General features: G+C 49.9%; 4 protein-coding genes across 4 annotated transcripts; all 4 read left to right on the plus strand.

The window, feature by feature from the left end:
- Window positions 1-251: 251 nt before the first annotated feature.
- On the plus strand, window positions 252-2741 carry LOC128730620 (uncharacterized). The gene is made up of 3 exons (XM_053823694.1): window positions 252-702; window positions 1002-1225; window positions 1467-2741. The coding sequence occupies exons 1-3, from the start codon at window positions 479-481 to the stop codon at window positions 1862-1864; spliced, it is 846 nt and encodes a 281-aa protein (XP_053679669.1). The 5' UTR covers window positions 252-478; the 3' UTR covers window positions 1865-2741.
- Window positions 2742-6037: 3296 nt separating this feature from the next.
- On the plus strand, window positions 6038-10189 carry LOC128720500 (uncharacterized). Its single transcript, XM_053814173.1, has 3 exons — window positions 6038-6326; window positions 9787-9939; window positions 10014-10189. The coding sequence occupies exons 1-3, from the start codon at window positions 6038-6040 to the stop codon at window positions 10187-10189; spliced, it is 618 nt and encodes a 205-aa protein (XP_053670148.1).
- Window positions 10190-12668: 2479 nt separating this feature from the next.
- On the plus strand, window positions 12669-13513 carry LOC128721034 (uncharacterized). The gene is made up of 2 exons (XM_053814744.1): window positions 12669-13167; window positions 13236-13513. Exons 1-2 carry the CDS (start codon window positions 12669-12671, stop codon window positions 13511-13513), a joined length of 777 nt encoding a protein of 258 aa, XP_053670719.1.
- A 3261-nt stretch (window positions 13514-16774) lies between these two features.
- Window positions 16775-17569, plus strand: LOC128721159 (actin nucleation-promoting factor WASL-like). Its single transcript, XM_053814883.1, has one exon. The coding sequence runs from the start codon at window positions 16775-16777 to the stop codon at window positions 17567-17569; it is 795 nt and encodes a 264-aa protein (XP_053670858.1).
- The last annotated feature ends 214 nt before the right edge of the window (window positions 17570-17783 follow it).

Consider the following 17783-nt stretch of genomic DNA (forward strand, 5'->3'; position numbering starts at 1 on the left):
TCCCTCGCTCTGTCGCGCGTGGAAAGCATCCCTCCCCCTTTTGGGGGCCGATTCGGATGGAAAAATTATTTAACATAATATCTCGGCATTACAATTTATCATCATCTCGTTGCTCGGGACGCATGCGGCGTGTCGGTGTGTGCGAGCATCGCCTCGCGCTTGTATGCGTGCTGCGAGATTTTACGTTTTGTCGGTCGCTATAAAAAGGGGTTACAGCATTCGGATACCGGCACAATTCATTAAACGACCGAACAAGACGAGCCGGTTGCAGGCTAGCGCAAAATCCGCACGACAGTGATCGACTAGAGATCGGCAGGTTTCACAAACAGTGCAAGTTCGAATCGACGACCCAGCATCCCTTTTTTTTTGATTGGCGATCGTGCGTGTGTGCCTTCGAGTGTGTGTTGGTGCTCAAAAGAACGAAGAAGCGAATACATTTGCGTGTGTTGCACAAACAAAACCCCCGTTGCAGTTCAGAATGAAAGTGTTTATCGCGATCGCAGCCCTGCTGGCCGTGGGCATGGCCGCCCCGGCACCAGCCGCTGAGCAGACCGGAGCTTTCGGCATGATGGCCAAGTACTTTGGGCCGTGTCTGGAGAGCGACGAAATGGGCACCTGTTTCGCTGTTAAGGGCATTACCGCGCTGAACCGTGCTGCTCGGGCCGCCAACATTGAGCTTGCTCCTGGTGTCACTTTCGCAAGGTACGACCACGTGGCCGCAGTGAGCACGTGTTTGTTGTGAGCTTTCTGAGTCGGCAAGGACTCCCGAGGGTTCGTCGCTTGCTGTCTGGGAATCAGAGGATCAGGAAGCTCGTGTATTTCGTGTTGCACAATATCGCCAATTCTTGAGTTGGCGTCCTTACTGGAATGTGTTATAATACGTTTTTTTTTGTGGCGCGTGCTTTTGCTCTGATTTTGGTTGCGAAACAATTTTAATTAATTCCCGATACGTGTAATTGCAATTTTTACAACAACCAAACCAAAATCTCCTGCTTCCACAGAGACCCCGCCGTGCCGGCCGAACGCACCGGAAAGGCCATCTCGGAGAACGAAATCACAAGCACGCTGCCAGCTGACGCCGACCAGAAGACGGACGCCCTGTTCGATCTGGCCATCGATTCCGCCAAGCGGCTGTTCAGCGCCCGCTCGATCCAGTTCAAGCTGCCCGAGGAAACGACCGAAACGATCGCCCGCTCGCTGGAGGAAGGTAGACTGCTGAAGAAAGGTGCGTACCCGTCCCAACCGTCTCCCGTACTAACCGAGCCCCAAAACGGCATGTTCTCTGCTTCCTTTTCCATTTCCCGCCAAAACAAAATAATCAAAACAAAAAACAAAACAAAAAACACCCGAACCAACCCCTAACAAACAACCCCTCGCTGGTCCTCGCTAACCCTCGCCGTGTGGATGCCGCCAACCTGACAAAAAAAAAACCCCACGAAACCAAACGACGGTTTCCTTCTTCGCAGGCAAGAAGCTGAAGAAGGTCCTGGGCCCGCTCGTGTTGGCTCTCGGTGGCAAGCTGTTCGCCCTGTTGCCGCTGTTCCTCGGTGCCGTCGCCCTGCTCGCCGTGAAGGCTCTGCTCGTATCGAAGGTTGCGTTCGTGATGGCAGCTGTTCTGGCCGCACAGAAGTTCCTCGGCGGTGGTGCCGGAGGTTCTCCGCTTAACCTGCTCTCGAAGGTGGCCGGTGGATCGTCGGGCGGTGTTGTCGGTGGTGGTGCATCGGCTGGAGCCGGTGGCTGGTCGTCGGGAGCTAGTGCTGGAGGTTGGTCCAACACTGGAGCTGCCTCGGCACAGTACCCGTACGCTCGTAGCTACGATACCGCTCAGGAGCTCGCTTACAGTGCGCAGGTTCCGTCGCAGTAAGACCACCGTAACATCTTCTACGTGATCTTTTCTTTCTAATAACTCGAACGTGCGGCTTATCTCTCTCTCTCTCTCTCTCTCTCCCACCATTGGCACGTCCCTTCGTCTAGTCTGCTCTAGGGCGCCCTCCTTTTTTTTTGTTTACACATCTCTCTCTCTCTCTCTCTCTCTCTCTCTAACGTCTACGCGTCTCGCAAGCACGCTAATCGGGGTCTTGAAACCGAAACGCGGGCGAGCACGCATCCTCATTATTTCCGCCAAGTGGCCTCGTGTTCCCCTCACCTCGCGTGAAAACCCCCCCCGGTGGGTGATCGGTAGCGGCACGAAATCGAGCTCGGAACGCCGGACCGCGCGAGCTGTCCCGGATGTCCGTTTATGTAAATACACCGACCAGCGAGCGCCGATCGAGAAACACCCCCGCAGCTGGGGATGGTGAAAATGGGTTGTGGGTGGATGGGCTTGGCTTTCTCTTGCGTGCCGCATCCTTACTTGCGGTGTGCCGTACTGTGCGTCTGTGCATCAATTTCCAATCTCGGCACGTGCCGTTGAGGTGGTGGTCCTTTGCCCTGACGTGGCCTCACGTGCATCGATCAGCCTGTTTTTCGCGAGCGTCCATCACGCCCCCAGCACGCCAGGACGTTCACTCTACTCACTCAGCGAACTCTGGCAACAGAGGAACAATTTAGTAACAAAAGCAAACAAACACAAACGAAAACATACAGAACCCAACAAACTGCGCCATTTCGGGCCGGCCCGGAAGCCGCTTCGGCGGGCCAGGGCTTCGCGCCAATTTGTCTTCTAACGTAATAATATATTTTTTTTTGTAGTGTTTAGTAATTTATTATTACCGATACGCCCGCGCCACACACGCGCGGAGTGGTGGTTGTGGTGTGTGTGAGTGAGAGAGAGCGAGAGCGAGAGAGCAGTGTGAAGCGAACGAACACTAATCAGAAAACCCTTAAAAAGCCACCCCCCCTTGGAAACCGTCCGGGGGCCGATTTTTCCCGCTTTTTTCTTTTGGAGTAGTTAATTTATTTTTATTTATGTAGTTAAATTATTTGAGAGATCGAAACTTCAAACCAGAAATCACCGGGGCTCCGTGGCCTCGCAACCACCTACCAGAACAGTAGCAATAGAGCAAAGAGAACCGAGAGAAGGAGAGAGCGCCAAGTAGCGCAAAAGAAACCCCCCGTTGGCGATCGCAAACGGCGGGTGAACGAGTTAACCATTTACTGCTAGTGCGTAGGGTTCGCGAAAGGATCACGCAAAAGGGCTTCGCTTCGGCCCGTTGTGACAAAAACCAAATCCACGCCAGCGGCATCAGGAAACAGGAACCAATAGGGAAACTCAGGCGATATATTTTGTTGCTGGTTTTGTCGCGCACAAAACCAACATACACGCACACTCACACGCATACACAGACACCCTCACCCAGTCGCAGGCAACAAACAGACTTTTGTCGGCAATAGAAATAAAGACGATTTATTGAAAAAAAAAAACAAACAAAATGGACTAAAATGCAATGGCTTTGGGAAATGGAAATGAGAAAGAAAACGAGCTTCACACGCATGGCTCTGGGTTCGGTTGGGCTTCGAGACATTGGGCGATCACCAAAAGGACATGACTGCCAAGGCGTTTGGGAGTGACAACGCGACGCACCATTTGGGGCGAATGTTAAAACCACCAACAACCCGGCCCAGATACGGTGGCGCGTTCCGGGCAACGGAAAATGATTGACAGCTTGCGCAAGGGTGGCATTTTGTTGACTTAACTGTGCTCTGTTCGTGCTGGGTGATCTTCCCGTTAATTGGGATGGGGATTCGCCCAGGTTGGGGGTGCCGGCAGGGCAGGTTCAACCCCATTTCGACCGCATTTCTGATCGCGTGAGTTCCGAATTTCTTTTTTAGCACGTCAGGTGAAACTGTCACAAATTCGATGGCACCGAGGGGCGTCGGGACGTGCGTCGAAGGGTTCGTTCGAAAAACGGCTTTATAATGAGCGAAACGCGAGCTGGGTGGAGTTTTGGGGTTGTTTTTGCGCCAAGGGGTAACGGCACGGCAGCGAGCTTTTGTGACATCGCGCTGAAGATGCGACCTGCGGAATTGGGTTGAAATAGCACTCGCCAAGGCAGTCGAAAGGGAAAGTGACCATCTGAATGGGGCGTCCATTGTCCGTTGAGATCCGGAACTGGCTCGAAGGGGGTTGAAAGCTCACATTGACGTCGAGGTTGGAATGATTTCTGCGCGCAACATGGCATTTGGTGACATTATTTTTGCGAGCGGGAATCGGTCAAGTGGTTGTGGGAAATCCGTTGGCGGTTTGTGGTGGCCTGGCAGCAAGTGATCGTGCGATCGATCACAGACAGGTGATAATGGCACGCCGATTGACGGCTGGATGCGTAATGTGAACGGATGTCGTAAAGAGGGAAGTCGGAAATAATGCTGGGCATTTCGATTCAGTTAGATCAGGATAGCTTTAGCAAAAGAATTTAATTTGTATGGACTATTTAGTTCTATTTTGAACTATCTTACTCAGTTGTTATACTTTAAGGAAATAAAACTATGTGTCAAATGAAATTTATATACTTTGTTTATTATTGTGTATATTGCATGTTAGTGTTATTTAAGCTAAAATAAATTGAAATAGATAATATTAAAAGCTCCAAGCCTACCTATTGAAGTCTAGCAATTTTATATGCATTTTCAAATCTTTTGCGATGGCTTTCTCGCAATTTAAACTGCCGATCCGAGCTGATGCAACAACAAAAAAGGCATAAGGATTTAAAGTTCATCAGCACGAAGGCGTTGCACTCGAAACTATTCAGTGACGTTAGCTTTATCTGTGGCCATCACCCTGCCCGGTGAAGGCGGTACGCTTCCACAAATAGACCTCACTTCCGCAGTGAAATAATGTTCAGTCGATTCTTATTGAAAAATGAACACCCATTATGTTACGCAAACAGCGTTATCGCAACGGAAAATGACAGAAATGGAAACATGCAATCAGGCGGCCCGTGGTCGTGATGGGAAAATTTTCAAACGATCGAGTGCATCCCCATTTCCAGCTGATTTTCCTCCACTCCAAGCAAATGGCAGAAAGAAAAAAAAACGATGCTCTCACAGCATCGATCTCTATGACCCTCGGGCCCATTAGCGCTGGCGCTGGCGCTTTGGAAATCGGTAAAGGATTTTTAATAAATTCACCCACGCCTCCCCGAGCTAGCCATGCCGTAATTACACACAGCTATGATCGTGGCATAACGCACAATCGTCGAATTTCTCTGGCTTGCCTTTGCTCTTATTAAAGCCCATCAGAGAGTTGTTTAGCACCGAAATGGAACGGCAGCATCAATTACGCGTCTGAAGCGCTCGTGGAGGCTTTCCTCTGGCGGTGGTCGGAAAATGGGTACTTCCCGGCGTGAGGAAACATCTCCATTTCCGCTGGGCGCATCGATCGATCGTTTGAAGTTGAATGAAGTTAACCCTAGCGAGGATCATGCTCTCAAAGCCCAGCACCAATCCACTGCAGGGCCAACGGAAACGAAAACGAAATCGGGAAATAGAAAATGCACCTCCCGAAGCAGCGATAGGTGGGAGTTTGAGTAGGCGGAAAACGACAGACCGTACGCTCCCGGCCCACGGTGAGCTGCGGAAGCGAAAACGATGCCACATTCCATGCTCCTGCCCGATTCTCGTCACGTTCTGGCACACATTCCGCGCCACATGGTCCGCCGCCGGTTATGATTTGCTACCGTTAGCTGAAGGCCTCAGCTGAGCGCACTTACCTACATGCCCAAAATGAACGGAAAACGAGAAAGAAAAGCCCGCACAAACCGATCGCCATGTGCCACGTGCTTTGCATGCGCAACACGGATGCCATGTGTCCGTACTCGGTGATCGCTTGGGTTTCGCCCGGCCATAATCGTGCCCAGGGAACGGTCGCGTACGCGGTTCCAGACGAGGGACACTATTTTGGCCCAGGTGTTGTAGGCCCACCCCCGGTTCGATAGGGCTCGCCTGGTCGATCGATTCGCATAAATAGCATCGTAATGGCAAATTAACGCATCAGTAGCCCACCTTTGCTTATTCGACCATCAAGTGCGTAGTGCAAGTGTGTCTCCTTCTGTGTCCTGTCGGTTTTTTCACCGTTTGCATCCCGTTCGATCCGCTTACGATGGCCGCTAAGTGTTGTGTCCTGATCGCCGTTCTGGCTGTCTTCGGTGCGGTGGCATGTGCCGAAACGAGCAAGCAGGAATCGGACCTGATTGGTCTGATCAACGAGATTGATAACGAGCCACGGTTCTCGCTGTTTGGTGGACTGGCTGTGGAGCGATCTGAGGATTATGCGGCGCGGGCTTATTCCGCAGGACGCTCGAGCGAGGATCTTGTCGACCGCACCGTCCGTTATCTTGGCTCGCACACGCTCAAGTTCAATGTGCCGTCGGACGAAACCACCGTTGAAGGTGAGCAGCAAAGAGAGTGATGGTGGTTGAGCGCTAGTGAACAGGACGATTGCATTTAAGGCTGAGTGCATCCAATTAATTGCCTCAAATGCATCAAATCGTATCTATTTTGATGTTACAAGTTTGATAAGCAAAGGATTTACCCAACTAGAACATCCATGTTGGGTTAGGCAAATTGGCAAATCAAAGAAAGATTAGTTTGGGTTTAAGAGTTCGCAATTTTAAACGCCACACGTGGCTAGAATTAATCGTGGTTTAGAATCTCGATGCAATGTACCGCAACTGTGTGTATTTTTTTTTCTGGAATTTGTAAATGAAAGCAAACGTGTTGCTAAGAGCAGTGATGAACTTTGTAGAGTTCAGTTATTATAATTGACCTGCATACCGTTATAAATCATGATCATTCTGACTTTTATCTCGCAGAAAGCTGTATGATTAGACAAAAACAGAGAGAATACTGCTATGAAATCCCAGAATTATTTATCTGGAGTGTAGATTTAGCTACGCTTCTCACGATTCTTAACTTCCTTTGTTTCATGTTCCTCTTTGCTCTTAATACATAACAAATAATGGCAACCACCTTTCAGATGATTGTGGAATTTTTAAGGTAAAGTGGTACTAATTTAGCTTAAGTACTAATTTAGCTTCAGGCAATGCAACATTGCGAACCACCTTCGGCGAGATTTCATAATTTTACCACAGTGCCACGCTGGCAAACCGCATGTGCCAACAAATCGGGCTCTATTTCATCATCCACGCGGACGGAAATAGCAATCCCCAGAGCCCAGCGTGGTTTCTGCATCCGCAACCCATGGCAACCGGCCCACTTTTGCGATCCTCCTCACGGTGAAAGGTGCCTCCCGGTGGCGCACCGATAAGCGCCGCCGGACGAGGAATGTTTTCCTCTTTTCGACCGACTTTTCTTCCCATCCCAAAATCCCTACACCTGGCAAGGCCGCCGCTGACACAATCGTCGTGATCGCTCAATTTTTTTGCGAGCTGCTTTTTCAGTTTTTGCGGTCGATTCGCCATTCTTTTTTGCACACACACACACGGCTACTCAGGGCCAGTTAGAAGCCCCGGGATGAAATGGGAAACTCACCAGAGCACTGACGTGGTGTTTCAAGCGAGGCGCATGCTTTCACAGCTCGCCACAAAATTCCCTTTCGATGGAATCTTCAGGCAAATGGGGATGAATCCCAGGACCATGAGGGTTGCATGAAAAATAAAATGAAAAAAGAAACCCTGTTCGACACCGGGTCACTACCCTACTCGGTGACTAAAGACTCGCACGTAACCCCACCGGTTCAAGGTTAATCCCTGAGGTCGAGGTTAACGAATTACCCGCGCACAGTCGAGGGCTTTTCGTCCGGCACTAGAAGGAACTTTCCCTTCTAAGATGCTGCCATGTTTCCACCGCGCAGCGATGAACAAGCTTAGAATGGGTCATCGACTTCGGGAACAGGTTCTTAAGCGCGTCGGGAGAAATCAGTCCAGCTTCCAGAGGGCACATGACGGTCGAAAGAGAAAGTTTTGTTGTTCAAGCTTTGGCGCTTCTCGCTGATGTTCTGTAGGCAGCCGCGCGCATAGAACCACCCTGCGAATGAAGGATGGTTCCGTGTTGCGTGACGCAAAAGGGCAGACACATTAGGGGGGCCTTCTCAGGCCGGCACTTAACGAAGATGCCCAAAATCGGCAAGACCAACAAAGAAACGGTGGCCTGACGGTAGATTAATGCACGACCGCGTTCGGGTAATTGCACTGACCGGGGGTTCTTTCCCGAGCCAATGGTCGTGTCCTCGCTGGAACAGCCACTGAAGACGAAGAGGAAAGCACTCTTCGCCAGGACACTTGCCGGTGTCCGAAATACCTGTCCTGGGGTGGTGGGGTTTCGAGAAAACTTTCACTTTGGTCGCGGATCCGGCTTTCGAAAATTCTCCAAAAAATATATACATGTATCGTCACGTGGGGCGCTGCAGCGGAAACCGGCCGTGTTGGAGGTGGAAGCAGGCGTTACAATAGTTAAATGCGAGAAGCCACGCAAAAGACAGAGAAAAAACACACACCCACAGAGACAGATAGAGAGAGAGAGAGAGTGGGAGCGAGATAGTGGATCTGAAGCGAACAAGAAAAAAGGGAAAGTCGCACCAAAGACACACTTCCTTGGGCGTTATGTTTAAATATGCCACACCCTTCGATGTGGCCCTTCGTCCTCGTCCGGTTGCAACCCTTTCAAGAATGCGGCATCACGCGCGGCACGCACTGTGTGAGAGCGCCTCCCCCCCCCCCCATGTGAGAGAGTGAGTGAGAGAGAAAACCACGATCACGCTGATGATCGATTCGCTTCGAGCTGCCAACGGCGAGAACGCGATCGAGCGGGTTTTCGGTTCTGCTTCGGGTGCTGGCCGCGGACTTTGTGGGTCATTGGCACAGGCTTCGTGGTGATCGCGTGACGTCGATGGCCCGTGCAACAAGTGCGAGCCGATGGTACGCCCTGAGGCTGGACATCAAGAACGCCGGGGTGAGAAACTTTCCCCCAAAATCAACAGGCTCGATGTGAAGGCTCCCTTGGATGGAGGGTGGTTGTGTGGTGCGAGTGTGTGTGTGTGTGGGTGCAAGGCCTTCGGGCGACATTGATACAGCCCGGGGTGGGATAACAATAATTGCCAGACAATGGGAGAAAGTATGGCCCCAAAGGAGGCGGACCGGATGGGGTGCGTGTTTGCGTTCGGCAAACAGGGTGAGGCCCGGCTAGTGGGCTTTTAAATATTTTAGCCTCCATAAAATTAGCCACCATCGGGCTAAGGGGGTCGTGCGAGTGTGGGGCATTGTGTTTTTTTGACGGTTTTTTTTTATCTTCTAGCTGGTTTGGTTTATTAAACCCCTTCGGGATGGGAATAAAGTAATTTATGAATCAATTGAACCTGCTGTAGGAATGAGAAGATGGGTGTAAAAAGTGGATTAACAATATCGAAAACGCATTAGAGATGGTTTCTCTTCTGTGTTACCTAATGTGTAAAATGGTTCCATTTATAATAGGCAAGTCTGAGATAAAACATAATAGAAATATAGGAGCTTTATGGTAATATGTTCACAATTCAAACATAAACATTTGTATAGAACGGATAAAGGAATATTCCAACAAGGGAAAATGCGAAAACAAATACCATAATGCAAAAGCTCTTGATTACAAGGACACTTCTTGCTCCTATAGAACAGGCGTTTGTTTATCTATTTATAATTTGTTTGCTCGAATTACCTTAGCTAAAAAACAACCTCCAATTGTTCGATTTGCCCATACCAGATGGTTGAGCATGGTTGCGAGAAAAACCACCCCTTAGCTTGCGTGAAACGTTGTGTGCTTGCACGCGAGCTTTCAAGAAGCTTTTTGGGGGAGGTTCACGTATCGAGCTTTCGTATAACACTGCGTATAACACGCACTTTTGCTTCACTTCCGTAGAGGCTCGTAGCAGCCGCCTGAAGAAAATGATGCTGCCTCTGCTGTTGGCCATGAAGTTGAAGATGGCCGTTGTCCTGCCGATCCTGCTGGCCATCGTGAAGTTCATCTCGCTGAAGGGTCTGATTGCCGGTTTGATGGCTCTGAAGTTCTCCAGTAAGTAACCCGATGCGCCTCCTCATCGTTACGCCAATTAATGACACCCACCCTTTGTTCTTTCTTTGCTGCAGTCTTCACCGTGCTGAAGGATCTGTTCCAGAAGAAGCAGGAGCGTGTGACCACCGCCTACATCACCAGCGCTCAGCCCGTGAACGCCGAGATCGTCCACCAGGACTGGAACCGCAACGGACAGGCCGCAGCCCACGAGATCGCCTACGGTGCTTACCCATACCAGACTCTGGCCTAGGTCGCCTTGAAGGTCCTGTTGTGTGGTTTTCGCGCCAACCCAGCAACCCCAGCAACAATCCAAATCGCGCCAACCAACGAGCCACTGTCGATGCAGTACCACCGCGGAGGCCCTATTTATTGTGCTTAATTTTAATAATTTATTGTTCCACATCGAACCTTCTCCACGAAACAATGCACACGAGCCCGCGTGAGGATGTGTGAGTGTGCCTGCGAGTGTGTAAATAAAAAGGTGTACAGCGCAAATGAAAGAGGCGCGCGTTTTCTTGGGCACGCGCTGCCCTTGGGAGGGCGCATTCTGGTGGGTCACCGCGGGATTGGAAAGAAAATTGGCCACTACACCGCAGGCGCGGTCGGTTAATTCGGGCCCGGGAAGCCAAAGCCAAACCCGGAACGGTATTTTGTCGCTTGGCAGTTAGTTGTAACGGAAAAAAAAGAACGCCGGGTAAATTCGAACATCTTGCGCGGGTTTTGGCTGCATTAAATGACCCATTTAAATGGATGAAGGCTCGTACGGTGATCGATCACTCGGATCGATTGGGGTTGCGCGTAGTTTGCGCGAGGTTACGCGGACCAGGCATGCGGTGCAATTTTCACTGACAAATGTATCAATCGGGTGGGGTTTTTTTTTCTCTCACTCTAGATGGGAGAAATTCGATGATGAGCTGATGGTGCGATGAAGCTGATTGCCGATCGCGCGTGATGGAGTAGAGATCTGTACTTGCTGGGATGGCGAAATTGGCGCATGATGGCAAATCAATTTGCGCTGGTTCTCTCGGTGAAGAACGCGAGCTCGTTGAATTCTGTGGTACAGTTAGAACTTAACCCCTTTCTGCTTGTGCTAATTTGTGGGTTTTGATGTTAAAACTAGATATTTTCTAATGTACAATCTTTATCTTTATGCATTGAGTAAACGAAAAAGAAGTCTGCGGTGTGGTATGTTTCAAAAACAAATAGTTTCATGGGCAAGGAATGAATACGTGTTGAACAATACACTTCCGTTTCGTTTCATGTTAGATCCAGGTAATGTTTTACTGAATAACTAAGTTGTTAAATTAAATAGCTCAATACCCATCATTCGAATACAAGGATACAGACTATGTTGCGGTTCTATTTCCATAGTTGATTTTGAATTGTTGAATACACTCACAATAATCACTGACATCCCTATTCAGACTAAACATCCTTTATCTTTTATTTTACTTTTATGCGTTGGCTGTCGATCTCGCTGTGTTAAATGATTGTTGTTGCTGATTGTAGAAGAGCATTGTAATAATTTAGCTACTGTGGTGAATTCCATACTTAAATGGTCTCGTGGACATCAAATGACGTATCATTTTCGCTTGCATGTTATATACTGTCTCTAAAATGTTATGTCCTAAGCATGATCTTTCTCTGCCTGATTGCAACAAAAATGTAACTGTTGACTATTGATGTGAACAATATTCTCTGACATATTTCAATATATTTCTTTTTTTTTCACTCCTATCGTTTTAATATCAGATACCAAGCTTTAATATGATCTGTTCTATTACAGTGTAAGAAACGGATAATATTGAAGAGCTTTGGATGAACCATTTAGTGACATGATGGGTTCATGAAACACCAAACCTCACGGATTGGAGCCTCAAACTGCAACAGCTCATGCTCCAGCTAAATGTAAATGATCATGAACATACACACGATTCTATGCCAGCTCACCTGCCGGCTCTTGGACCTACGGGGATATCCAAATATGTCTTTCGATGGCGCCACAAAGCGGCTACTCTTTCGCTGATGGCGTGAAAGTTCCTCCCCAAAGTGCTAGAACGTTCAGCTAACGATCGTGTAATGATGGTGCCCGCGTCCACGTGCCCCACATCCGGCTGGCTGGGTGCGATCGAAAGGGAAAAGCTCCACGGTCGGCTTCACTAACCCAATGAGGCCGCCCGGTCCAAAGTGGATTTGATCGAATTAGTGTCGCGCCAGTGTGTCGCTCCCGTGGACCTAAACCCAACTCAACCGCACGGCACGGCAAATCTAATTGAACCGCGAAAATCTCGATCATTACCTCTTTATTGCCCGCGCGCCCCATCAGCCTCCCTGTTGGGTCTCCGAATGAGGGAGAGTGAGAGAGAGAAAGAAAGAGAGAGACTTTCCCTGGGCAAGGCCAAGATCAAGCGACGATGGTGTCGCAGCGAGCCCAATCATGCGCGAAGCAAAACCTTCCCCAGGCGGGATGAAAACGCGATCGTTGCGAGCGCACTGAGGCGCTTTCCCGATGCTGCGCCATTTTTCACCTGTGGCTGCGAGTTTTTCGGGAGGGAAATTCGACCAGGCCGGGATCGGTGATCGATCGGCATGTGCGAGTGCTGTGGGTATAAAAGTGCGCTATACCACCGCAAATGCCGTCAGTGAACAGGTGTTCGACTTCTGAGTCAGGTGTTCGACTTCCGCCGCAAGTGTCATTAGGTGCGTTTTGTTTGTTGCTTCCGGCAGCCATGTGTAGTTCCACGAAGGCTTTCTGCGGTGCGGTTCTGGTGGTGCTGGCGATGTTTGGCCCATTGGCCGATGCGGCCATCGCTGGCAATGGCGGTGGGTCGGTGTTTTCCGCCTCTTCGAAGAAGGTGTGTGACCAGCGGTACAGCGTGAACTGCCTTAAGCTGGAGTTGGTTTCGTTCCTCGAGCGTGTCACAAACCAGCCAGAGTATGACCTGATGGCGGGTGTCAGCGTGGTTCGTGATCCTGGTGCGAACATCACTCGTACGGCGGATATCGTCGCTGAGGTGACGCGCATTTTCCCGACCAACCCTGAGCGCCGGTTGGACGAATTTCTGCTGGCCAAATTGAACGACTATCTGCAGACGCACTCACTCCGGCTGAAGCTTGTTGATGGAGACGCTTTTGCGAAAGCACGTGAGGTGTTTGCTGGCCGAAAGGGCAAGCTGGGAAAGAAGGGTGGACTCGAGACGCTCATCGCTGGAGCCATGATGATGAAGGGTAAGTGCTTCAGGCGATGGAGACTTTAAATCCGGATGGTTCTTGACTGTGGGGGTTTTTGTCCGCAGGTACACTAGCGGCAGTTGGATTGGGTGCATTGGCGTTGATCGCGGGTAAGGCGTTGATGACGGGTCTGTTGGCGTTGATGTTGGCGGCCATCGTTGGACTGAAGTCACTGGCTGGTGGTGGCGGTGGTGGCCACAAGTCGACTACGTACGAAATTGTCGCCAAACCGATGTATTCGCATTCGCACTCCGAACACGATGAAGTTGGACATGGCCACACGGGTTACGGTGGATACGGTCGAGCGTACGATCTGGCTTACTCGGCCCAAAAGCCCCACTGAGCTTTCCACCTTGGGGAAAGTTATTGGGCGCGACCGCTAGAGGGCGCTTGGATCTGTGGATCGAAGGCACACTAGCATCTTCAACACCTCCGAAAGGGGGCTTCTCGGGTTCTTTGCTACGAGCACTGTCTATCACTTAGCTCCTATGGGAGCTGCTGCCGGAAGTTTTTCCTCTGCCAAATCGTACTCTTAAATTATTATTTATTATTTATTCGTAGTGTAAATGTGGGCAGGGTTGAGAGCATTTTACCGTACGTTTTGTCTGTTTGCTCAAAATGGAGCAGTTCATTCCTAAGAAATGTGACTTACCTCGCGAAATAAAATTTCCTTTCTTTTCTTAAAATATCGTTTCGTTGGAAAACTTATTACTCTCTGCAATACATCACCAAACCGTTGGGAATAACAATATTTATTCTGAAGAAATAAGCATGCACGACAAACCAAATCAACCACCCGAAAAAGCGGAAAGCCCACGTGCTCCATGCATCCATTTCATTCCCCACGGTTTAGCGTACTGCTTAATTAAATTGCATCTGGTTCGAAATAATTCCTATCGATGGGCGCAGTTCGGTTGTCCGTTTTTGCGCCCAGAAAAAAAAAAGCATCACGTTCGGTGACGTTTATGGACGTTCCAATGGACGGACGGATGAGTAATTGATGCTCGAGAATGAGATGAAAGAAAACGCGCTGTGTCGGTGGCGAGTGTGAACAGATTTAACGGCAAACAAAAAAAAATGCACCCAAAGCGGAACATAATTTTAAACACAACCCCTGCAAAAACAAACACACATGAATAACACATCGTTTGCAAGTGGTGGGAAAAAAATATAATTTCTTTTTCTATCAGATTGGACAGAGAGCATAAAAACGTCCTCCCGAAAATAGATCACTCAATTCGGTATGTTCGAACGTGGACATTCGTTCGAAGAACTGAGAGATAGAGAGAGAGCGAGAAAGCGAGGAAAAAAGCCATCGACACACACACGTGTACTTCGCACTACTGGACGTATTAAATCCTCCCCTTGAAATGTCCGCCCAGCCGGCTGCGGAAGCTCGGTGAGGAATTTTCCTCATAAAACATTCATTTTCATCATCCGACGCATCATCGTTTGGGCCTGGGTAATGAGTATTGGGTGATTAAAAACGGGACGAATTAAAGCTGCTGCATCCGGCCACACGCACGCACGCTGCGCAGCAATCAACTTGAAAATGATGATGAGAGATTAATTACCATCGACCGGTGGCGATCCGGGCAGCTAGTTACGGCTCGCCATCGTTAGTACATCGACGTCCGGGCATTATTATCGATATGATTACTGGTTTTATTTGCAATTGGCCCCGCCGAGCCCGGTTCCGGTGACACCCACTGTGGCTCGTTTTTCATCTATTTATTTTTAATTAAATTAGCACCCACGTTTTTTTTTATCCCGTAGTCCTTGCTTTCACTCTGACCAACCACTAACCGATCGTTGTTGCTGCCACACTTTTCCCGGCGATGCTGGAATTTCCCTGCGTTTGTGAGCAGCTTTTTTTTTTCGTGCCCCACGTCGGGCCCGGTTCCGGGATTGATTACCATCCGGTCGACCACCGGAAAACAGGACCCACCGGGTTGCGGTGCCGGTGTGCAAGGGAACATTTCACGATTGACCGATTATCGGTTGATCGACGGGCCAAAAGGTGGCCGTGTCTGCGTGACGGCCGGTTTCAATCTCGGTTGTACCGGACCGGGTTTGTCATCTTCCATATGGCGGTTTTCCGGAGATTTTCCACCCCCAGGTCGTGGTGTCGCATTCAGGTGCATAATTGTGCGTCTGCCCCGGGGGCGTGAAGTGTCGGATGGGTGGTGGTCGGAGATGGGGTGGCGAAAAACGAGAGGTAAAAGATTCATATTTCATTATTTGTGCGTGTTGTTCACAGTTGGATTTTGGCAACATAATTAATTATCCACCGGCGGGAAAAACGAGCATCCGAACGAGGCTCAATAAAATAATTAAAGAATAAAGCGCCTCACCAAACGGCATATTGAAAAGCAATGGTGCGTAAGTGCTGATGAACATGGTGCCGAAGAGGAAATAATTCGGAGTAATTGAAAAGAGGAACACGCAAGCGACCGATTCAGGTTGCGCATGGTAAGGTAAGGCCATTCATTTTTGAGCTTCTGATTGTGCACGTTGTTGCTCCTGGTTGTTGGATCGATGCGAACGGTCGTGTCCCAATCGGGTGCGATTTATCAGACCAATACCAAGAAAATAATACCAAGAAAATTCAATGATCCTGAATTCCCTGAATTGGTAAGCTTAATTATTTTGCCATTTAAAATACTTTTTAAGAGCGTTTCCACTGCTTGATTTTCATATAAATTAAACATTGTTTGTAGCCATGTTTACTTGTATTGATTGATAGTAATTTAATTGACACACGAGCATCGAGAAATAGCAAAAATGACACTTATATCACGATATTTCTGGCAAATACTTTCCACAGTCAACTAATTGATTTATTTATGTTCATGCTACTACCAAGAACAGTAGGTTCCCTTCCCCAGCCGGTATAACATTTGCTTGTAAATTGCAAATTGAACATTTGCTACGTTTTCTGTGAAAGCAGAGCAGCTATTCAATCAATTATCCCCGTCAGAGGAATTTCAAGAATATCGCTTAACAGATGCACACTTCAAAAAGGTCACCGGACTGTGGAGCTGTCGCTTCGATTCCTCGTAAAAGCGGTTGCCCGGTTCGATTTGTACTTCTCCACAACTGCTGTGGGATTCATCGAATTTTCGGCCAGGCTGCCACCCTTTGCAACTCAAATGGCTGTCTCTCAATGGGAAATCGGTTGAAAGAACAGTCGATAGCTCTTCCGACCGATACCGTTTCAAGTCTGTCGCGCCCTAGCGGGCACAATGGCGCTCTCATGAAGGGAAAACCCTCGCGCCCACTCGCACGGAAAACAACCCGTGCATTTTTCACCCACGCGCACACAGCCACCCACCTAAGGGAAATGAAATGGAAAGCGCCACGGGCCGCCACGGAATTTAGCCGCCCGCGTCTTGAGCGCGTTGTTGTCGCGCAATTTGACGCCATCGTCGCACAAATACCGGCGGCATCAATTTAACGCTCGAGCGTGCAACGCGCCGTGTCCGGAAGCCACCGAACCTTGACCTACGCGCCCGCCTAGGGTTGGTACCCGATAGTGGTAAAATGCATCAAACCCGGTCCTGAACCCGCCAGTAACGCACCGCCAGCGAATCTACACGGAACGATGACCGACGGGTTGTTGCAACGATTCAGCACCGTCAGCACCGCCGGAAGCAGCACGAGTCTGCCACCGATGGAGCCGCCCGGTGCCATCACCCAACGCATTCACCACGAGCCACCACCGGGGTTGCTGACCAGCGGAAAGTATCCTGTATACGGACCCGGTTCCGGTCCGGATCTGTACGACGACGCGGACGCGAACGAGTTTTGGCAGCCTACCGAGGGAAACGGTGCCGTTGGGTTTTTCCCAAGCTTCCTATCCTGGGGCCAACCTGCTCCGGCAGGACCTCCTCCTCCTCCTCCACCACCACCACCACCACCCCCACCACCGTACCCGGTGTATCGGGGTCCGTATGGGGGTGGGCCACCGGCAAAAGGACTTCGCTTTAAAGGCGCCTCAGTGGCGGTGCTGACATTGCTGGCGTTCCTGTTCTTTCTGAGCATCCTGCAGAACTACATCCGCGACTACTCGACAACCGGCCAGCCGACCGTGATCCTGCTGTCAGCCGGTGCGACGAAGGAAAACGCACTACCACTCTACCCGTACCGTGTCCGGCCGAAGGTGGGCCAACGTGGAGATGAGACGCCGCACCGACAACAAGATGAGGACGATGCGGATGATGGCGAGGACACACTGGGCGAGGATGCAGGTGAACCGTCCGGAGGTTATCGGGCGCGCATCAAGAAGCCTTCCGCTGGACAGCACCGCCATCACAGGGACGGTGGAAAACAGGCCACGTCTCCGGCTCTCGTCAGCCCACCACCGTTCGGGGACATCTTCAAGGTGAACAGGTTGTGAGCAGTGACGATGGCAGTGGCGTTAGTCGATCGAAATCGCAAAACGCGATCACGTGTAGTGGCTAGCTGGTTTATTTATTTGGCGTTTCGCGGGCGCAATAAAAGGGTGGTAGCTTTTTGGCCTTTGAAGCTTTTCGGTGCTTTTATTGTGTGTTTGGAGAGTGCGTTGGTGATGAGGAGCGTCCGAAAATCAACACCGACGACCGACGAAAAGG

The sequence above is a fragment of the Anopheles nili genome, chromosome 2 (assembly GCF_943737925.1).
Source record: "Anopheles nili chromosome 2, idAnoNiliSN_F5_01, whole genome shotgun sequence".
Classification (NCBI taxonomy): Eukaryota; Metazoa; Arthropoda; class Insecta; order Diptera; family Culicidae; genus Anopheles; species Anopheles nili.